The sequence below is a fragment of the Vombatus ursinus genome, unplaced genomic scaffold (genome assembly GCF_900497805.2).
Source record: "Vombatus ursinus unplaced genomic scaffold, bare-nosed wombat genome assembly UNPS02005286.1, whole genome shotgun sequence".
Taxonomy (NCBI): domain Eukaryota; kingdom Metazoa; phylum Chordata; class Mammalia; order Diprotodontia; family Vombatidae; genus Vombatus; species Vombatus ursinus.
Window position 1 is genome coordinate 13,444,858 of NW_020945064.1, and position 18,551 is coordinate 13,463,408.

An 18,551-nucleotide genomic window follows, 5' to 3' on the forward strand; every position below is an offset into this window, starting at 1 on the left:
GGTGGATGGTTGGATGATTCTTATAGCCCTCCATAGGAATAAAAGCACAAGTCTGTACCAAAAAAACCAAAAAACAAGAGTATCACACATTTACATTGCATTTTAAAAGCACATTCCCCACTTTAATCTTGTGAGGTAAATAGTGTGCATATTAGTCACTGCCATTTTGAGATGAAGAAATGGAGGTTTAGAGATGTACAATGATTTAACCAAGATCATCCAGCAAGGAATAGATTGTATTCCAAGTCTCCTGTCTTCTTTCCTTTTTATCAGTTTTCCTCAAAGAGCTAAAGTGTGCTCAGTATTGGATGAAAGATGGAGGGGGAAAAATCTATTTCTTTAATCCTACTGCTCTGTTAATGTTGTTCAATCATTTCAGTCATGTCTGATTCTTCATTACCCCATTTGGGGTTTTCTTGGCAAAGACACTGGAGTGGTTTGCAATTTTCCTTCTCCAGCCCATTTTACAGATGAGGAACTGAGGCAAACAAGGCTAAGTGACTTGCCCAGTATCACACAACTATTAAAAAAAAACAACTAGAATCATAGGATTTAAAGCCAGAAGGAATCTTTTTTTTTTTTTTTTTTTTTGGTTAGGCAATGGGGTTAAGTGACTTGCCCAGCTAGTAAGTGTTATGTGTCTGAGGGCAGATTTGAACTCAGGTCCTCCTGAATCCAGGGCCGGTGCTCTATCCACTGCGCCACCTATCTGCCCCACAAAAACATGAACTGATACAAATATTTACATTTTTATATATTACTTTCTTGGCTCTGCATACTTCACTTTTTTTTTTTTTTTGCAATTGGGGTTTAGTGACTTGCCCAGGGTCACACAGCTGGTAAGTGTCAAGTGTTTGGTCTGATGCCAGATTTAAACTCAAATCCTCCTGACTTCAGGGCTGGTGCTCTATCCACTGCGCCACCTAGCTGCCCCCAGAAGGAATCTTAAAGATTGCACAGTTCCATTTCCTTGTTTTACAGATAAGAAAACTGAGCCCAGAGAGGGGGAAATGACTGGCCTGAGATCATTTAGTTTATAGGTAGGATACCCGAATCCAGGTCTTCTGACTCTTCATCTAGTCCCCTTCCATCATGTTACATGGACGCTCCTCTTATTTACACATCATATGTCATAGAATCATAAAAGTTCAGAGGGGAAAGGGCCCCAGCGCTCCCTAAGCCCTCCTTTCCTAGGCTCCACATTTGTTTGTCCATAGTATTCCTGCCCCAGGGCTACTGAGTCGGCACTCCTGGAAATGACGGTTTCCTCTCTGGATCTGTCAGGGGGACTTCCTGCAGGGAGGCAGCTGCTTTCCTGAAGAGCGCACTCAGGCAGCACAGCAGGAAGAATGGCCTTGAGAAAGATGACAGAAATATCTTTGGGAGGAGACAGGATCTCCCTTGGGGTAGGTCGACCTTTGGCAGTTCTATTCTTGAATATCTTCCCACCAAGAAAAACGCAAAGGAAAAAAATCCTCTCAGCACAACTGCACAGTCTAAGTTGTCCCCACACACCAGGGAACATGTGATCCTCTGCTGTGACACATATTTTTTTTGATTCTATGCAGCCTTGGGCTCCCTGCCCCCTCTGGAGCTCCAAAAATTTTTGGAAGGAAGCTATGTGTTGGTGGTTTGGAGAATCCTTAAAATAGTCTCAGGCATTCTAAGCTAGCTAGTTAGCGTAGTGATTAAAATGCTCGGATTTGGAGTCGGCAAGACCCACGCTTGAATTCTGCTTCAGACACTTACTAGCTTTGTGACCTTGGGCCAATCACTCTGTCTCCAGCCTCAGTTTCCTCATTCTGTAAATAATAGCATCTACCTCATCAAGCTGTTGTGAGGATCAATGAAATAACATGTCAGTCAGCCAGGAAGGGAAGGGAATAAGCATTTACATAGTGTTTACTATGTGCCGGGCACTGTGGTAAGCACCGTGAGTACAAAGAAAGGGAGAAAAAACTCCCTACTCTCATAAATAGTCCCCGGAGGAGACAGCATGACTATGCACAAACAGGCTGTATTCAGAATAAGTCACTGGTAGTTTCACAGGGAAGGCACTAAGATTAAGGAGGACTTAAAAGACTTCTTGCAGAAGGTGGGACTTCAGCTGAAACTGAAGCAAATCAAGGAAACCAGGAGGCAGAGATGAGGAAGGAGACAATTTTCCGAATGGGGAAGAGTCAGTGAAAACAATACGAGTCCGGCGACGGAGTTTGAGGAATGGGAAGGAGGTCTGTGTCGCTAGATCAAAGAAGAGTGGGAGGGAAGTGAGCTCTAAGAAGAGGAGAGGTGGTGCAGTGCATAGAGCACTGTGCCTGGAGTCTGGAGAATTTGGGTTCAAATCCAGCCTTAGACACTTACTAACTGTGACTGGGCAAGTCGCTTAACCCCAATTGCTTCCGAAAAAGAAAAATGGGGGTGGGGGTTCAGGTCATAAAGGGCTTTAAAAGCCAAAGGGAGCCATGGTAGTTTTTTGAATAAAGGGGTAATACAGTCAGGCCTGTGTTTTAGAAAGCTCAGTTTGACAGCTGAGAGGAGGAGGGATTGGAGAGGGGAGGGAAGACGCAAGGAGACCAGTCAGCAGGTTTTTGCAATAGTCCAGGCATGAGGCTTTGAGGGAATGCACCAGGATGTCAGAGGACAAAAAAGGGGTGGGTGCGTGGAAGATGAGACCCAGGTTGTGATCCTGCTGGCTAGGAGGATGGTAATACCCTCAACAGTAATAGGGAAATCAGGAAAAGGGAAAGGTTTGGGAGGAAAGACAATGAGTGCTTTTAGATAGTGAGTTTAAGATGTCTGGACATCAAGGTCCAGATGTGACTATAGGGTGTTGTAAATGTGAGACTGGAGGTCAGGAGATAGGTTAGGGCTGGACAGATAGATCTGTAAATAAGAATCATCTGCATAGAAACAATCATTTAAACCTAGAAACTGATGAGATTGTTAGAAAAACAATGTAGAATAAGAGTGCCCAGGACAGAGCCTTGGGAGACCCCCACAATCAGTGGGCTCAACCTGGATGAAGACCCAACAAAGAAGACAGAGAAGAAACGGTGGGACAGATAGGAGAGCCAGGAGGGAACTGTCACAAAACCTAGAAAGAAGAGGGTGTCAAGAAGAGGGTTTTAGACTGCGTTAAAGGCTACGGAGAGGTCAAGAAGGATAAGAATAGAAAAGAGGCCATTAGATTTGGCCAATAAGAGATCAATGGTGACTTTGGACAGAGTCATTTAGGTAGAATGATGAAGTCAGAAGCCAGATGGCAGAGTTATGTAGAGAGTGAAAGGAAAGAAAGTGGAGGCACCAATTACAGACAGTCTCCTCAAGTAGTTTAGCCACAAAGGGATGATAACTGGTGGGGATGGACAGATCAAATGAGGGGTTTTTGAGGATGGGAGAGACATGGGCCTGTTTGATAGCAGGGTAGCAGCCAGTAGACAGGGAGGGATTGAAGATTAGTGAAAGCATAGGGATTTGCAAACCTTAATTGCTACGTTGTTATTGTTGCTAATAACAACACCGATAACATAACAAAAATATTCAAAAATAACTCTAGTGACTTATCCCAGCCTAGAGATGACCCTGCATTCTGGAAGGTTAGGCCTGGAGAAGGGCAGCAAGGTGACAGAGTGGATTAGAGCACCCATCCTAGGGTCAGGAAGACTCATCTTCATGAGTTCAAACCTGGCCTTAGATACTTACTAGCTGCATGACCCTGGACAAGTCACTTAATGCTTTTTGCCTCAGTTTCCTCATCTGTAAAATGAGCTGGAGAAGAAAATGGCAAACTACTCTAGTATCTTTGCCAAGAATACCCCAAATGCGATCACAAAGAGTCGGATGTGCCTGAAAAATGACTGAACCCAAAAATGTCTGGAAAATGCAAACTCTTGACAGGTCCTACCAACCAGCTTGACAGTGTTTCAGATATCTGAGGATCAGCTTTCCTAGTCCCAAGTGACTCATCACCAGGAATTTCCTTAGCCACACCAACTCATACTTTCTACTAAGATGTGGAGGGGGAATGAAATCTTGGGTGGTATAGCAAACACTCACATAGATGAAATTTGCAGATCGAGAAAGTACGTATCAGGGACAGCTAGGTGGCACAGTGGATAGAGCACCAGCCCTGAAGTCAGGAGGACCCGAGTTTAAATCTAGCCTCAGACACTTGACACTTATTAGCTGTGTGACCTTGGGCAAGTCACTTAACCCCATTGCCTACAAAAAAAAAAAGAAAGCACATATCATATATACACATGAATCACAGTATGGGGCTCTGTGATTTGGGCTTGTCCACTGGAAAGGAAAGAGGACAGAGGCTGGGAGCACAACTCAACAACCACTTACAGTCTTGTTAAGTAAAGTTCCTGTGATGATTTGCCTGGGTCAGGGGCATGATGGGAGTCGAAAGGAATTTTCTCACTCTGGCTCAAAGTATAGCCAGAATTCAAGAAATGATGGCTGAGATAGACTAAAAATATTTAATAAGATAGATTCAAAGCCTGCAAGATTCTCCCATAGGCTGACTGTGGGTTGCAATTACAGAGTCATGAGAGTCCCTGGGGTTGTGATGTAAAAGAATTGAGACATTCAGTCCTACAGGGAAAAGGCCATAGGACAGCTGGAAGGGGAGCAGAAGACACCCAACAGAGAGCACCCCAGTTGTCACAGAGTAGATCCAAAGTGAAAATGGAAAGAATAAGCCAGTAGAGGGCCCCAGCAGTTCCCTCCACATAAATTCCCCAGTTATGGGTTTTCCTCAGACCATGTGTGTCCTTTGCCCTTGTCAGATGTCATCTGGCATATTGTGTTCAATTCTAGGCACCATGCTTTAAAAATGACATTGACAAGTTGGAGAGTGTCCAGACGAGGGCAGCCAGGCTGAGCAAGGACCTTCAGTCAGTGACAGATCAGGATTGGTTATCGGAACTAGGCATGTACAGTGAGCCCTGTGCTCTCTTCTCCATCGGGAGATTCCCAGAACCTCCATTTTGAGGAAGGGCCCAGATCCACCATCCTTCATCCTTCAGGCTTTACCCCCTCACCATCACAAGTGCCTCCCTTTTTAGCTCCATTTTTGTGTTGACTTTCCTCCGTTGACAGTAGGAATTGGTTTTCTTTTTGCTTATGTTTGTATTCCCAAAGCTTAGTAGAGTGCGTGGTGAATAGTAATTGCTTAATAAATGCTTAGGGACTTGATTTGATTTAAAAAGAGAAGACTCAGGAGGCCCATAGAGAGTGGTGCTTTCTGAAGGGCCCTCACGTGGGGAAGGCATAAGGATTGTCTTGTTTGGTCCCAGATGGCAAAGCCAGGAGCACTGGGCAGAAGTTACGAAGAAGCCAGATTAGGTTTATTATCAGGAAAAACTTGTCAGCACTTAGAGCTTTTCCAAAGCACAATGCCCTCCCTTGGGAGGTGGTGGGTTCCTCCCTCTTGGAGCAGAGGATGGACCGTGCTTAGTTGGGTACATTCCAATGAGGATCACTTGTGTCTAAGGTTTGGACCAAGTAACAGCCGACATCCTTTCCCACTCTCAAAATCTGTGATTCCATCTCCCATCTGAGAACAGCAATGAAATGAACAGTTCAAGTCCTGGAAAGGACATGGCAACCATTTGCCATATCACTCCAATCACCATTTCCACTTATGTGTTGTCTTCTGTTTGAATGGAAGTTCCTTGAGGGCAGGGTCTATTTTGTTTGCTTATATGTTTATAGCCAGCATTTAGCACAGTGTTTCACACATAGTAAATGTTAATAAATACATTTTCATTGTTATTATTATTAACATTAGTAGCTAGCATCTATACAGTGGTTTAAGGTCTGTGAAGCACTTTACTTATATCATTGCATTTGATGCTCACAACAACCCTGGGAGGTAAGTGCTATTATTTTTAAAATTTTTTAGTAACGTTATTTATTTATTTTTGTCTTGGTTTTTTGGCAAGGCAATTGGGGTAGAATGACTTGCCCAGGGTCACACAGCTAGTGAGTGTTATGTGTCTGAGGCCTAATTTGAACTCAGGTCCTCCTGACTCCAGGCCCAGTGCTCTATCCACTGTGCCACCTAGCTGCCCCAAAATTTATTTTAAACTTATGGACTAAAGCAAACATTTCCATAACATAGTAGAATTAAAAAAAACAGATCGTACATGAAACTGCAAATCTATTATGTACAACTTGCTATTCTTTTTAAATATATAATAAAGTTATCATGTAAATTTTTTTTCTTTTTTTCTCTCCTCCCTGTCCTGCTATTCTCCCCATTTAACAAATGAGGAACCTGAGGTTGAGAGAGGTTGAGTGACTTACCCAGGGTCATACAGCTAGTCAATGAGGTAGTATTTGAACTCAGGTTTTTGCTGATTCCGAGTCAAGAATTCTGTCCACTGCGTCACCTAGCTGCCTCTGTCCCAAGGGATTTTTTTGAACCTAACTGTGAAATTCATACTTTTCCCTATTAAATTCCATCTTATTACATTTGACCCATCATTCCACCCAGTTGAGATATTTTTGAATCCTGACTCTGTCATCCCACATATTAGCTAGGCCTCCCTGATGTGTATGCAATTTTGATAGACTTGCCATCCCCATCCTCATCTGAATCACTAATGAAATGCTGAATACCTCTAGGCCAAGGAGAAATTCTAGGTTACTATTAATGAGTCCTCTTTGGGTCTGATTATTCAGCTACAAACAACTGTACTACCAGGGAGGCCACATTTTTCCAGCTTGTTTGCAAGGATAGAATGAGAGACTTGTTCAAATACTTTGCTGATATTCTCCTCCTTGGAATCCAATGTACTGAAGTATAAGGGCTCCTGTCTTCTCTGGAAGCTTTGCTCCTACAATATAATTTTCAGTCTGATCATGACTCTGTTATGTATGTGTGAGCTTGGATAAATCACTGTCTCTCTGAGCCTCAGTTTCTCCTTCTGTTAGGTCTAGAGTTTGGACTAAATCTCCAAACTCCTTTCTAGTTCTAAAAGGAAAGACAAAATGGTGTAGTGAAATGAGTCAGGCATGATGTGGGTTTGAATATGGCTCCCAATATTTACCAGTTGACCCTGGACAAGCCACTTCACCTACCTGATCCTCAGTTTGCCCATCTGAAAAATGAGGATAACAATGTATGCCTTGGCTACCTCACAGGGTTGCTGTGAAGATCAAATGACGTAAGACACATAATGAATTTTGTGCTACATAAATGCCTGCTAAAGCTATTATTAAGAGAGTTTGGATTTTAGAAAATCTTTTGATTATGGAACTTCAAAATGTTTTAAATTATTTTCTTTATGCCCTGATATTTCAAAATTGAAAATGAAATTACCCAATGTTACACCTTAAAAAAATGAGAGTCTATGTTCACAATTAAGCATTTATTGAGCACTATACTAGGCACAGGCAGCCAGGTACCCCATAAAGCTTAGATAGAAACCTTCTGTCACACTGGCCTAAGTAAGCCAAATTATCAGCCCTGGCTTGGAAACTTTCTTTCTTGAGCCCTACATCTAAAATCTTTCTTCACAGTAATGTGCTGTCAATGTTTGAATAAGCTATCAGCTCCAGAATCCACAAATACAGTATTCTATTAATACCTACAGCCTGTTGGTGATTAGCTTCAAAATGCCTTTGACCTTGATGAAAAGTGATGCCAACGCCACGCTTCACCTACAACCATTGACCTCAGCTGAGGTGGGAAGTTTTTTCACAGCCAGAGCAAATGCCTAACTAAGGATGCAGCTTGAACATATTCAATGCAGCTTACTTTGAATTTTTATTCTTAACACATTTTAATGCATGCACATACTATATAGAAAGTTTTTGCATTTGCCTATTTTAAAGACAGCATTTTGAGAGTCTGATATGTTTCCTGGGTCAACAGGCCCACACAGCTTAATGTGTTTAGAAAATTAGCAGAGAAATACAGTGGAGATGTTCCCACAGTCCAATGCTGATGATTATTTGGGAATGATTCCTTAAAGTCTCCAGAATGAAATCCAAACTTTGGGGCCTAGCATTGAAGGCCCTTCTATAACTTGGTTCTAGTTAGTCTTTCTTTTCTTATTTTGTAAAATAATAGGACTTAGAGCTGGAAGGGAGGGACCTCAAAGCTGATTTAGGCCAACCACTATTTTACCAGGAGCATAACAGAGAAAAGAAAGAACAGAGACATGAAATAACTTCATTGAAGTCAAATAGATAGCAAATGAACTGGGATTCAGATCATATCTTTTAATTCCAAAGCCAGTCAATAAACATTTATTAAGTTCCTTTTGAACTATGGTTGGTCATTGTGTTGATCGAAGTTCTTAAGTATTTCAAAGCTAATTTTTGCAGGGCTGCTGTTGTTTTTGTATAAATTGTACCCCTGATTCTGCCTACCTCATTTTGCATCAGCTCATCCAAATCTTTCCAGGTTTCTCTGAAACTATCCCCTTTGTCACTTCTTACAACACAATAGTATTCCATTTCATTCAGATACTGTAATTAGTTCAGCCCATCCCCAATCAATGAGAATCCCCTCCCTTAGTGTACTATTCTTTACCTCTATAAAAAGGGTTGCTATAAATATTTTTGTCCATATGGATCCCTTTCTAGACCAGAGGTTTTTTTTCTTCTTCTTCCACTTAATAGTATTTTATTTTTTCCAATTACATGCAAATACAGTTTTCAACATTCACTTTTACAAGATTTTGAATTCTAAATTTTTTTCTCCCTCTCCTCCCTCCCTTCCCAAGATGGCATGCAATCTGATATAGACTATACATGTACAATCATATTAAACATATTTCCACATTGATCATGTTGAAAAAAAAAAGTCAGAACAAAAGGGAAAAACCACAAGAAAGAAAAAAAAATGAGAGCAAATAGTATGCTTTCATCTGCATTCAGATTCCATAGTTCTTTCTCTGGATGTGGACAGCATTTTCTATCATGAGGCTTTTGGAATTGTCTTAGATCATTACATTGCTGAGAAGGGCCAAGTCTATCAAAGTCAGTCATCCCACAATGTTGCTGTTACTGTGTACAATGTTCTCCTGGTTCTGCTCACTTCACTCAGCATCAATTCATATAAGTTCAGTTTTTTTCTGAAATCTGCCTGCTCATCACTTCTTATGGGACAATAGTATTCCATTACTTTCATATACCACAACTTGTTCAGCCATTCCCCAGTTGCTGGGCATCCCCTTAATTTCCAATTCTTTGCTACCACAAAAAGAGCTGCTGTAACTATTTTTGTACATGTGGGTCCTTTTCCCTTTTCCATGATCTCTTTAGGATACAGAACTAGTTGTGGTATTGCTAGATCAAAGTGTATGCACAATTTTAGAGTCCTTTGGGCATCGTTCCAAATGAGCAGAGGTTCTTTTAAAAATTTTTATTTTCATTATTTTTTTTTTTTAGAACAGAGGTTGTTAACCTTGGGTCTGTAAACTTGTTTCCAAAAATACTTTGAAGGAACAGCTAGGTGGTGCAGTGGATAGAACACTGGCCCTGAAGTCAGGAGGACCTGAGTTCAAATCCGACCTCAGACCAAACACTTGACACTTACTAGCTGTGTGACCCTGGGCAAGTCACTTAACCCCAATTGCCTAAAAAAAAAAATACTTTGATAACTATATTTCAATATAATTGGTTTATAGGTTGCTATGTGGCATAATGGATTGAGCACTGGGTGTGGGGTCACAAAGACCTGATTTTGAATCTGGCTTCAAACAGTTACTAGCTGTGTGACTCTGGGTAAGTCACTTTATCTGTTTGCCTCAGTTTCCTCAAACTGTAAAATGGGGAAAATAATGGGACCCACCATGAGAATTAAATGAGATAATAATTGCAAAGCATTTAGCACAATTCCTGGCACAGAGTAGGTGCTATATAAATGCTAATTATTATTATTCCTTTGTAATCCTATATACTTTATTTTATGCATTTAAGAACATTCTTCTGACAATAGGCTTCATCAGATTGTCAAAGGGGTCCATGACATAAAAAAATATTAAGAACCTGTAGTCCAGATCATCTCTTTGTAATTCTAATACTCTTGGATCCTCCAAATCTTAGACCAATCTAAAAACAAAAGTGCTTTACACTTTGAGGCCAGTAGGGGGGGTCAGCCACAACCAGGAGAGATTCATTGATACAGAGAGCTTTTTCGTTCATCACTGTGTAGGAACTCAAGGACTTGGGTAACTCTGCCCTAAGGTAATAAAAGTGTACACACACCCCAAACTTGAGATCTTAATCAAGATCTGGCTGTTCCAACTTATTCCTTCTTTGGAGTCAGAGGGCCTGGCTCTGACTGGTGTATGACCTTGGACAAGTCACTTAATTTATCTAGGCCTCAGCTTCCTTTTCTATAAAATGAAGGGGTGGGGTTAATTGACTTCAAAGGTAGCTTCCAACTCTAAATTTCAGATCCACTAACACAAGGCTTCTAAACCTGGGGTCTGTGAGTTTGAACGCTTTTTTTTTTAAATTTTTAAAGAGATTTTCTTAAGCATTCCCCTCACCCCCAACTTGGTTTCCTTCATAATCTTATACCTCTTATTTTATGCATATAACAACATGAATCTGAGAAGGGGGCCAATAGACTTTACCGGACCACTGAAAGAGGTCCAGGACACACCCACAGGTTAAGAGCTCCTTCACTGACGCTCTTCTAGGATGGTCAGATGGCCACTCTTGAGTAGGTTGTGCAGGGGATGGATTCTGGTTCAGGTCTGTTTTAGGCTAGATGTCTCCTTAATTCCCTGCCAACTGGGAAATTCCGTGATTTGGCTCCTCCCGCTCTGTTGAGAGTGAAGCATTGGAACGGAAACTTGGGGAGACACTTGTGGGTACCCTAACTCTGGGCAACTTTTTAAATTTCTCTTTGCTCATTTATAAAATCCCCTGCTTCCCCCGTAGGGTCCCTAGAAGGATCAAAAAGATTTAACTTTTTTTTTTGTTTGACTGTTGGTCACTAGGTTTTTCTTTCTCTTATAAATCGGAACAAAAAGGGCAAGAGGGAGAGAAAATAAGTATGTGTCAATTTAAATAATTAAAGAAAAGAAAAGAAAAAAAAATCTCATGGCCTCAGACACTTACTAGCTGTGTAGCCCTGGACAAGTTACTTTACTCTGTTTGCCTCAGTTTCCTTATCTGTAAAATGAGCTGGACAAGGAAATGGCAAATCATTTCAGTATTTTTGCCAAGAAAACTCCAAGTGTCACGAAGAGTTGGCTAGGACTGAACAACAACAGCTTTATTAAGTGCCCCTTTCACAAAACTCTCCAAAAGGGAGGGCTACAAGCATCATTATCTCCATTTTACAGATGGGGAAACTGAGACTTAGAGAAAGGAAATGACTTGACCAAGATCCCATGTCTATTAAGTGATGGTATAGGGATCAAATGATTAATGAATGTGAAAATGCTTTGAAAACTGCGTATATTCTTTACAAATAAATATAAGACAATATATTGCTCAATATCATGCAATACTTGCCTCTATATCCCAGGAACTTTGAACCCTTTTATGAGCCTTGTTGTTGTTGAATCCTTTCCGTTGTTGGACTCTTCGTGACCCCAAAGGGGATTGTCTTGGCAAAGATACTGGAGTGGTTTGCCATTTTCTTCTCCAGCTTATTTTACAAATGAGGAAACTGAGGCAAATAGGGTTAAGTGACTTGCCCAGGTTCACACAATTAGTAAGTTATGAGGCTGGATTTGGACTCATGAAGATGAGTCTTCCTGATTCCAAGCCCAGCCCTCTATCCACTGCTACTTAACTGCCCAACTTATGAGCCTTATTTTCTTTTATTGTTTGGGATTTGTTGGATAGAGAATTTACTTAGATTTATTATAATAACTGTGGAGGCAGGGGTGACAGTGGAGAGATCACTGAGATTAGCATTCAGGGGACCTACGTCTGACTGATAACTGTTTGACTTTGAGCAAGTCAAGGAACCTCTTTGAGCTTGTTTCCTTCTTTGTTAAGTGAATGAGTTGGACTGGTTGATCTGTAAGGTACCTTCCAGTCCTAGATGGAGTATCTTATGAGTGATGTGACCTCGAGGTCTCTTCCAGCTTTCGCCTACGATTTTATAACTTCTACCCACTGTGATCTCCCATCTTTAAAGGCCAGAAAGGCCGAGTCTATCTTATCTTAATAGCCCCACAGCTAAGCACAAATAAGTCATTTAGCAAATGTTTTGTTGACTGTATATTTGGACTGCAATCTCTAGGATTTCTACTTTCAAAACCTTCTGGGATCCATTTCTTCTTCTAAATAAATTCCAAAGAAGTTTTCCATTGGTCAATTACTTATAATACACAATGAATGCGATTTGCAAACGAACATTTAAAATCTTCCTTGGAGCTGATCGTCCATAGAATCAATTACCTGCGTGACCTTGGGCCAGCCACTAAATCTCTGTCTTAATTTCCCCTTCTGTAAAATCAGAGGGTTGAGTTAAGTGTTCTCAAAAATCCCTTGCAGTTCTTAAAATCCTCTCCTATGAAGAATAGTGCATTTAATTCATGAGGTTTTTATATCTCCCCGCTTATAATGAAAATGTTCAGTCTACCGAATTTCTTTATTAAAAATCACGAAGCCAATAAGTGGATTTTGGTTTGTGCCAAACTAGCATTTACAGCTCTCCTCTGTCGAGTCGGTTACATCACTTGACACAGAAATCCCAGTAATGCCTTGCAGCAGAGCAGAATCGAAAGAAGAGGAGGAGAAAAAGACTGGGAGCCAAAGGAGAAGGAGGGGGAGGGGGAGTTTGAGGTAAAACCATTCTGCCCAACTGGATAGGGGTGTCGCTCCGACTGCTTTTCATTCTGATTGGCAGAAATGCAGAAAAGAGGCCGTGGCCTCCCCGGCGCAAGCCGGCTGACTCGGGACCAATAGACAAAGACTTAACTCAGCGCAGAGAAGGCGAGTCGCCCTGCAAGCCCGCAGTGAGCGGGTTAAGCTCCTCCTTAAGAGCTCATTCAGTAGGCAGCGGGCAGTGCTATCTCCTACCGTGGTATTAGAAGCACTAGACTCTGGCATCAGTCTCTCACTCCTCTTTGGATCTTGATAAAGCTGGTGCTGCTGAGTTCTGGGACCCTCCTACCCTCTCGGATTGTCAAGGGCTGGGGGTTTTTTCCCTTGTCTCTTCCCCAACTGGTTCATCCCTTTTGGCACTCTTTCCTCTCTTTTTTGGAATCCAGTTTCTGGTCACAAGAGATGGCCACAAAGATCGACAAAGAAGCTTGCCGGGAGGCGTACAATCTCGTACGGGATGATAGCACAAATGTCATCTGGTAAGCTTCAGCGTACTTGTCTGGTTCCCCGATTTCCTCGGCCAAAGAGCTTCAGAGCTGCACGAAATGCAGTTCAGCCCCAGCGGCCGCTGACCTCCTGCCGTTAGGCGGAGGTGAGCTTGTAATTGATTTTACAAGTAGTGAGTTGATCCCAGCCTCTCTACCCAATAAAAAAAAGGGGGGGGGGGAGGAATGGATGGGTGGCTGGCTCATCTGAACCACTTTCGGGTAGTAAACGGGTTTAGGTAAAGAAACAACCTTTTAAGTCCTCCCATCCAATACAATTTTTTTTTTTAAAGCCAATGCTCCGTTTTTGCTTTGGTTTTGATGACCTCTTGGAAGCTTGTCACCATTCAGATCCAAATGTTTGTTTTTTGTTTTTTCTTACTTTCGTCTTGAAGGGTGACTTTTAAATACAACGGGTCCACCATTGTGCCTGGAGAACAGGGAACCGAGTACCAATCCTTTATCCAGGAATGCACAGGTAAGCGCACGCCAGCACCGCGTTTCTATCGCGCACCAGCAAGTGCATTCATTCCTGCGTGTTGTCAGTTGCTTGTGCAAACTCGGAATGCGCCCATTTTCCGGATCTCAGTCCCTCGGGTGGCGGCGGAGGGACTGGATGCGAATATTCGTACTATCCCCTCTCTAGAAGTAGGCAGTGGTTCGCACACCTTTGGGAGCCTACTGACTCAGGACTCCCTACCCCAGCGCAGCCTCTCCTTGGCGTCCGCAGGGTTCACGTTACTGCGGGCTAAGAGTCACTTTTGTAACTGGGCAAGGCAGTCCCATTGTCTTTCACTACTTAAGGAATTCGTTTCCAGTCATCATTTTAAAAACTCCTTTTCCCACTTCTACCATCAGAGAAATTACGTAGTGTCGTGACATCTGCTCAGATTACTTAATAATTTACAAAGCCTTAGATTCAAAACTTGCTGCTTTTTTTGTTTTGCCATCAAAACCTCAGTAGGACAGGGTTAGGGTAAATGCGTCAAACCCCTTTCTTGGTCTTGGAAACTTCAGTGGAGAGTGAGGTCGGAGTGTTCTCGTTCTCCCATTAGATTGTGAGTTCCTTGGGGGCAGGGATTGTCTTTTGCCTCTCTTTGTATCCACGGAGTTTAGCACAATAGTACCTAGCACATAGTAGGCTTAATGAATATTTATTAATTGACTGATTGATTGCTGCACTCTAGAGTTCTAGTCCTAAAAGACTTTGTGGGCTATCGGTTAAGGATATTTCTGCCCTGGGATAGTTGGTTTCGGGTCTTAGAGTTGGCATCAGATAGCCTTCCATTCCCAAGGGCAATTCAATTGGAACATGAGCTTTGGTGGGTCCTACCACCATGGAAAGGCATCGGCCCAACCACAGCCTGTATTAGCAGACACCCACCCACTCCCCACATTTTTTTAGCTTAGAGAGATCCATCTTCGCAGGGTTGGCTGTTAAGAATTGGTATACTAGGAAGAGCTGCTTCCCTGGGAGGGAGGGAGTAGACATTGGGGAAAATGCAGTTCCTTAAAGTTTCCAAGTGTTATAATAGCATCTGAAATGTCTCCTGGGATTATGCCTCTGAACATATGTCTAGTTTCTCCCAGGGTAGTGGAGTTTTCTTCCCCTCCAATTCAGAATCTGAAACATAGGCTGTTAACCGTGCAGCCGGTGCAATGGATCTAACCTCAGAGTATGAACTGGAGAATTTTTCTTTCTTTGGTGGTTTAACAAATCACAGGTAAACTCAGAAATATTTTGGGGATGTGCCAACCCTGCACATACTGAAGATCATGTTTCTTACCCTTGAACTTTGGGAGCTCGTGCATGAGCTCAGGAAGCCAGTCTCATCTGAAAACTGTTCAGCCATTAACCAGCCCCTGGGGAAAAAAATAAGACACCCCCAAACAAAAGCCAGGCTGGAGGTAACCATAAGATTTGCTCTTCAGGCCAAATGGGAGAAAGTAACAATGGATGAAAGGGGATTGCTTAAAATTTTTTAAGTTAAAGCTTCTAGTTCTTACACTCTTTCCACAGGACTGGCTGTCAGACTGTCCCTTCTCTTGCCTCCCCCTCCCCTTCTTCGTTTTGATTGGGAGGGGGATGGCCTTTTGCTAACTTTCCTCACTCTTGTGGCAGCGGTGCTGAGCAACACCGAGTTGTCAGCTAAAAATGTTTCCTAGGCTGTTGCTTGCTGAGCCTTACAAGTGACAAGAAGAACCAAAAAAAAAAAAACCCCCCCAAAAAACCCCAATCTGCCTCAGAAAGGTTTGCTTTTGCTGCCTAAACCATCTGTTACCCTAGTGCCAAGCTTCCCCTCACTCAGATAACCTTAAGACTATCTCCCCTCCCACACCCACACCCCTGGGCAGTGTTTGGATTCACTTTAGTTAATCTCTGTGGCACTCCATGTGACAGCTTTATCAGAGGTTCAGAAGCCTCCACATGGTCCTTGTCCAATTGTTGGCCACTTACAAACTAGAGGAGTCTCTTCCCGGCACATTTCATAGTCAAGTGTAGTATTTTGTAACTAGCCAGTACTCATTTTGACTCCATTTAACCTTCGCTACCCCTGGGAGGGTTGGTGATGCTAGCATCATCTCTGTTTTACAGATGAGGAAACCAAGGCCCAGGAAATGTAATTTGCCCAAGGTTTCACAGGGAGTAAAAGGCAGAACCAGGACTTGAAACCACATCTTCAGCTTCTTCCTCTTTCTATGACACCACACAAAGTAGGAACCTCTGAAGTCTTGGTTATGAAATAGATCAGAAAACCTGTGATTACACAGATGGGGAAACCTGCATCTCTGGCAGTCAGGGTTATTTATTTGTGAGCTCATCCACAAAGAGAGTACCATGGAGTCAGAAACCATGTAACAACTGTTCTCTCTCTCCTCTTGGGACCTGCCTCTGTGATGTGAGTTGACTCCCGATCCCTGAATTTCTGCTCATGAAGGTGTGTAATGGGAGGGTGGGGCACCACAGATCTTCACTTGGATCAATATCCCTGGGGAAGAAAACAGGGGAAGGGAAAGGTAGGAACTTTGGTCAGTGAAATGAATTGAATTGTTCCATTCAGTCAACATGAACAAGCATTTTTCTACTATGTATTTGTTAACATACTAATAGTAAAACTCGGAATAACAAGACCCCAGGTAACCAAACTCCAAAATAGCCAACAAGTTCCCCCCCCGCCCCCGCCTTGGGATTGGGGTGAAAGCTTACTACATTCTAATATTCTAACAAATGAAGCAACTTTTAGAATATGTTTCTAGGTTCAAAAGAAAAATCAACATAAATATCTGATGCCTCTTAAAAATCCTAGAGGTGCAATTATGGTGGATGTCTCAGAGACTTGCCCAGAATAGAGGAGTCAAACATGGGACAGAACACTCTTCAGAGGGGCCCCAACTAGATTCAAATGTAATTGAGAAATATATAAGGAAAAAAATACAATAAAACATTGATAATACTACATTTGCAAATTAAGTCAATGCAGCTAACACCTTCTCCCATTAAAATGTGAGCTCCTTGAGAGCCAGGACTGTCTTACTTTTGTATTTGAATTTTCAATGCTTAGCACAGTGTTTGGCACATTGTAAGCACTTATTATTTATTAGACCTTAATAAAGGCTTTATTCAGTCAAAGAAAATTAAGTCAATGTGCAGATCTGCAGAGATCTTTATGTAGCCTTGAATGGCCTCTATTTCTACTTGAGTTTGACACCATCAGCCTAGAATGCTAAGGTTCAGGGACTTGTTCATGATCACATAGGCAGGATGTATGAGAGGTATGCCTTAAACTCAGGTCTTCCTGGCATCTGGGCTGTTTTTTCTTCTCTATGACAGTCTCGCATTTAGATATGGTTTATAATTAATTTGGGAAAACATGAATGGAGAATTTCAAAGGACACCATTCTTATCTTCTGCAGACTTAAAAACTGAAATCCATTGGTCATTATTAGCAGCAGCAAGATTGAGCTGTAGAGACTAATTTGGAAATATGTTTCCATGCTTGCACATGTATAACCTATATCAGATTGTTTATTGTCTTGGGGAGGGGGCATGGAAGGGAGGGAGGGAGAAAAAATTTGAAACTCAAAATCTTATATAAAAAAATGAATATTGAAAACTATCTTTATGTGTAAGTGGAAAAAAAAATAAAATACAATTTACCAAAAATAAACAAATAAGTAAAGATTGAGTCATAAAATAATTTGTGAGGAACAAGAAAGCAACTTCCTTCTTCCCCCTGCCACTCATGCCAAGGTCAAGGTATACTCTCCCCCATTGGCCTTGCCTGAAATTTCAACATTTTGAGATATTTCTTGGGGTCTCAAAGGCTTATTAGTCTTCTAAGATGCCTTTAATACAATGAGAGTGTCATAAGCCTGTCACCACCTAGTACATGATAGATATTTTATCAGTGTTCAATGAACTGATAACTGAATGTTATCAACTAACCCCTTAGCTGAAGACCTTGAAGTAATATGACCTAGGACCAAGGCTGGGGAGAAGACCAAAATCTGATTTCAGTATTGCCTAGGTTATTTTCTGATAAAATATTATGGGGGATTTTTTTTCCCCTTTTCTTGACCAGACCTATAATTGAATTATTGTGGGGAGACTCCTTGGCATGAATATTTCCTCCACCAACTCCAATAGGCAACTCTCTGTAGTTTATGATTTTAGAAAGTTGTCTGGGTGTATCAGAAGGTCGGATGACTTATCCATGGTCACACAGACAGTATGTGGTAGAGGGAGAATTTGTTGCTGCTGTTTTGTTTTTTTTAAAATTTGGTTAGGCAATCAGGGTTAAGTGACTTGCCCAGGGTCACACAGCTAGTAAGTGTCTGAGGCCATATTTGAACTCAGGTCCTCCTAAATCCAGGGCTGGTGCTCTATCCACTGCGCCACACAACTGTCCCTAGAGAGAGAATTTGAAACCAGATCTTCTTGATTTTAAGGCCAGTTACTACTGATTATTGGATTGTAGATTTGGATTTAGAAGGGACTTTTAGGGAGCCTCTAGTTCACCCTACCCCCTTCCTTCACAAATGAGGAAACAGGCTGAGAAGGTCTAGCACTCTTTCTATTTTTAATATATCTAGGATTTCTTTCTTTTTCAGAAATCTAGATGAGTCTTCTTTTTGCTTAGTTATATTTTAATTTATCATCCTGATCTTAAAAAAAACCCACCCCAAAACATTTAAATACCTGAGTTCAGGATATTTAATGAATAATGAATGCCCTGGCCTGGCTCT

At 41.8% G+C, this 18,551-nt stretch overlaps 1 protein-coding gene across 1 annotated transcript in view; it reads left to right on the forward strand.

The window, feature by feature from the left end:
- The first annotated feature begins 12,918 nt into the window (after positions 1-12,918).
- The window catches only part of COTL1 (coactosin like F-actin binding protein 1), a 58,535-nt gene continuing 52,902 nt past the window's right edge, over positions 12,919-18,551 (forward strand). The window contains exons 1-2 of the mRNA XM_027847720.1: positions 12,919-13,298; positions 13,700-13,782. Coding sequence (XP_027703521.1) covers positions 13,222-13,298; positions 13,700-13,782 — 160 coding nt within the window. The 5' untranslated portion in view covers positions 12,919-13,221. The remainder of the gene's footprint in view (positions 13,299-13,699; positions 13,783-18,551) is intronic.